The 4,779-nt window shown below is 41.3% G+C and overlaps 1 protein-coding gene across 1 annotated transcript; it reads left to right on the plus strand.

The window, feature by feature from the left end:
- Positions 1-680: 680 nt before the first annotated feature.
- On the plus strand, positions 681-2,014 carry SARC_12100 (hypothetical protein; the record flags this gene model as incomplete). Its single annotated transcript, XM_014293799.1, has 2 exons — positions 681-995; positions 1,835-2,014. Coding segments are annotated over 2 exons (495 nt in total), but the record flags the coding sequence as incomplete, so codon positions are not given.
- Between the last annotated feature and the right edge of the window lie 2,765 nt (positions 2,015-4,779).

Below are 4,779 nucleotides of genomic sequence, written 5' to 3' on the forward strand. Positions count from 1 at the left end.
ACTCGACGAACCTCCTGTTTTGGTGACGAATTTGCGGTGCATGCAATTTGTTGTTGTTGAGAAATTACTCCGTGGTTGAGAAATTACTCCGTGGATTACAGATCAAGACTGTTTGCATGTGCAAAATCCTACAGTATGTTTATATAGACACCACAGGCAGTGCTGTTTCTTGTAGAGATAGATTGCAAAGAAATCTCACCTATATAAATGTTCGCTTTATAGGATGTGTTTGAATTCGCATATACCCGTTTTACCATGCATTTTAAATGATATCCCATCTTAGGTCACACATCCTATAGTACACAGGCACTCTATGGAGTTGAAATTTCTTTGCATGCACCGTCTTTCACGGTCAGTTTTGCATTATAACCGAGGTCTGCGTAGTGAGCACGATGATTTCAATAGACAATTTACAAAACTTAGATTTGCTCATATTGAAACCCTACTCCTTTTTCTTTGGCCCCTCTCCCTCTTCTTCCCCTGTTAGTTCCCCATGCTATATCGCCCTTCCCCTGCCTTTCATATCACTCAACAGTTCTCTATTGGGATGTAACGTTTTTCGCTCATAGTATTAAGGCACCAACTACAACTTCATATCTATCCATATTAATATCCCACTTTTTATATATTAATCCCCCCCCTCCCCCCCCCCCCCTCTCCGGGGCCGCTTTTCTATTCAGACCACTCTATACAGTCCACTGTGGGGATGGAACTTCTTCGCGCGCAACCTGTCGCTAGTCGGTGGCCTGGTGCTGCTGGTGGCCGAGGCGCGTGTCGAGAACAAGAACAACTTTGCCGACGTGCCTTCAATGGGTGACCAAGACAAGCAGAAGGCGGTCATGCAGTTGGTGGGGCGTGTACTGGTGGGTCTGATGTTCCTAACCTTGGTGCATCTGGATATGAGCCCGTTCAAGATGGTGATGACGGCCATTGACATGCTGCTGCTGCTGTGTGTGGTGGTGGGATTCAACACCAAGCTGTGCGCACTGGTGTTGGTATGTATGAATGTATATGTATGAGATGTGGTGTATTTACGAATGCTTCAACGGGAGTGGTTTACGCGCATATATGCATGGGCATAGAGGCAGTGACAGACTACCACACGGAGGCATAGATCAGAGTCATATAAATGTATTTAGATGCATCCGAGCAATTTTGTTGTATACATATGCATGTGTAAAATTCATACATGCGTATGTACCTGTGTATATACACGACCACATACACTAGTACATCATAGTACACGATTACACGCATGTACACAGATACACAGCCAAATTTCCAATCATATAAATATACCACGTACGCAAATCGAAGGACTGTAGTAGCCATAGTAGAGTTTCGAGTCTTCAGTAGTGTTTTATACCTTCGACTAATTTTGATGGCCACATGTACACAGCACACCCTTTTGATCCTAGTTGGGAATTTTCGTCGATCATAGTTGGACTTGCTAATAGAATTAGCAGATAATGAAAGTGGTTTTAATTTTCCAATGCGAAACATTTTATCGTCACCTAGTGATCTCTTTCTTCACGAGCCTAAAATTCTTCCTTTCACTCATAGATCACAGTGCTTTTTTACCGCATTCTGCCGTTGTCCGATATATTTCTAGATCCCCATTCCTTGTCATGAATTGTATGACAGAGTATGTGTAGGTATTGATTACCCACGAGAATGTGGTATTGTATATTCGATATTTAAAACCCCCCTATCTATCCTTGCCATAACCCATTTTATAGTATTTTAGAGTGGTTAAAACCGTAAACCCTAATGTCGTCCATGGTACATTGTGGTTCTAAATCTCCTACCCCTGCTATTGTGTCATATCCCACAGTGCTTCAGTCTGTCGCTGCGCAACATGTTCATGAACCCCTTCTGGTCGGTCCCCACCTGGCAAGTGGACTACGTCAAGTACGACTTCTTCCAGACCCTCTCAGTTGTGGGTGGTTTGCTTATGATCGTGAATCTCGGCGCTGGCGATCTCAGTGTCGATGAGAAGAAGAAGAAATTCTAAATAAAGCTGATGTTGACTTTCCGATGCCTGTTGAGTGTACCAGTTCTAGCAGATCGTCACATGAGTGTATGGATGATCTACAGCTAAGGAAAATGACCGACGCGTGTATTTTATTTTTTAATATCTTACAAGTTCTAATACCGAAACTGCAACAATACATAGAACGTTTTCATTTATTCATTTAGGTCAGTCAGTGTGGTCGATTTGCGTTTGAATGCAGGTTGTCATGATTTCTCAGATTGGCTATAGTTAGAGATGGGGTTGTAAGTCTCCACACAAATTACAGTCTGGAATAGATATACTACTTTGTACTGAAATTGACTTCTCTAGCGCATTTGACATCAACTGGCAAATGGGCATTCCATATACATTCCTTGAACAGTACACTCAGACCCAGGAATAAAGCATACAAAATTTCATTTGTTTATATGGAAACTAATGGCATGTAGTGATAATGTCTCTGTACTATACGCTGATAAGCGCGATATCAGACGATGTTTACGCACAGCCTATATTTCAGCATAGACCACAAGGACTTTTCCTCGCGACGAATGGTCAGTCCGATATTATCTCTCAAGCTCGCGTTCATGCCAGCCTGATAGCTGATAGAAGGCAAACAGATTCGGAACTTGCTTCCCACGAGCCGCCGCCTCATCCGTCTTTCTCTCTCTGAAAACACTCTTTCACCACGGTCACCTTTAACCCGACACCTGCTGTCGCAAAGCAATTCCTTATACTATACCACGCATTCAATCAGACCAAGTCACAGTACCCTCCTGTTTCCACATCGCTAATTCGACCGTGCGACCCCGCCACCACTACCAACCTTTTATGAGACCGAGGCTATATCCCGTTGTACTGGCTGGCTGCTTGGTAGTCCGTTGTTTTGTAGCGATGTGGACGCTTAGCCCAGATTTCGAGACATTTCATAATTTCTCACGCCGTGATTTGGCTCGGTTCTCATCTGCGCGATGACTTCTGCGGTATCAATGGAAAGAGGAGTGTTGCTGAGGATAGGTCGGGTGATCTGGAAGGCATCCATCGAGTGTCTGACAAGTAAACAGGAGGTACATATACTTCATAATTGCTAACACTGTTTGAGAGCGACAGGACGTCGGTGTACCCGCGTTTGTGACGAGACTTGTCAGAACATCAACGTACATAAGCCGACAAACCGCGAAGAATACTCTGAAATAAAGCAGAAAGCGCATTGTTTCTCAGCCTGCTTTTGATCTCTGATCAAGAACGCCAATTATCAATACCAGCCAACGGTGCGTGCGGAGAGTTCTTGTGCCCTATCTGGGTGCACTGATCTTAGAAATTAGTAATCACGATACCCAGACGTCTAATTGTCGCAATTGTGATATTCAACGTAATTTGAAGCGATTCCTATGTTTACCTACTGTATGAAATCAGACGTTATTTGGTGGTATATCATATTAAAAAGCACTCTTGTTCGCAACCACGCAACCATTGGGATGGATGTGTGAAAAACTATTTCTCACAAAGAAAGCCCCGCGGAAACAACCGCGGAATTCATACCACAGTTTGAGAACCAATGTACACGTACCTTATGCGCTTTACCTCTAGAAGACGACGACTTGCCCCGCTTTTTGGATTTTGACCTCGATTTTGATTTTGCTTTTGAGTCTGATTTCGATTTGGACTTGTGTTTGCGTTTGCGCTTGCGCGATCGTTCGTCGCTGTCGCTCGACGAGGACGAGCATTCGCTGCTACTGCTACTATCCGAAGAACTGTTGGAATCGCTATCGCTGAGAAGTATAAATTACAATTTATAGATTTGTATCAAAATAAGTGCTTCAATATATATATATATATATATATACACACACAAAATAATAATAATAATAATAGTAATAATATATAATATAAAAATATGATAATGCAATACAATAATAATATAATAGTATAACAATGTAAGATAGTAAAATAGAATAATAGAATAATGTAATCAGAGCAAGTTGGCGGTGCCAATAATAAAATGATAGTAATAGTAATAGTAATAATAAAAATAATATGAATAAGAATAAGAATAAGAATTTAATATATATATATATATATATATATATATATATATGATAAATCGCTCCAACTGCTGCTCTCCGAAAAACTGCTGGAAATACTATCGCAGAGATCATCGACTACAGTCGATAGATAAGAATCAACACAAATGCTTCGATAGACACAATTCTTTTTTTGAGGATTTTGTCTCGCTGCTACTGCTATTATCCGAAACACTACTGGGATCACAACCATTGAGAAGTATCGACTACAGTATAGATTGAAATCAACATAAATGCTTCGAGATATACTTTTTTTTTTAGAATGATGCCTTGCTGCTACTGCTGCTACGCAAAATACTGCTGGGATCACTATCGCTGAGAAGTATCGACAACAGTTAATAGAACGATATACACTTGGTGTGAGTATGATGTCTCACTGTCGGCGCTGCTACCCGAAGTGCTGCTTGAAATACTTTTGTTAAATATTATATTGATTGCGGAGTGCATCCTAAGCGACGATCGCAGGTGGTACATTGAAATATGCAATGGAAATGATAAACACTAAATGTGATGATAAGGTCACCTTGATATTCCCGCTGCTGTCCGTGAACTGCTTCGACCACTATCACTGAGAAATAGATTGCAGACTAGAGATTAAAGTGTGAAATAGCAGCAAAATGTATAACAGTCCCATTCATTGTCCAAGAAAAAGCTGACCTACAAATTCTATGAACTTTGCGA

The sequence above is a fragment of the Sphaeroforma arctica genome (genome assembly GCF_001186125.1).
Source record: "Sphaeroforma arctica JP610 unplaced genomic scaffold supercont1.2072, whole genome shotgun sequence".
Lineage (NCBI taxonomy): Eukaryota > Ichthyosporea > Ichthyophonida > Sphaeroforma > Sphaeroforma arctica.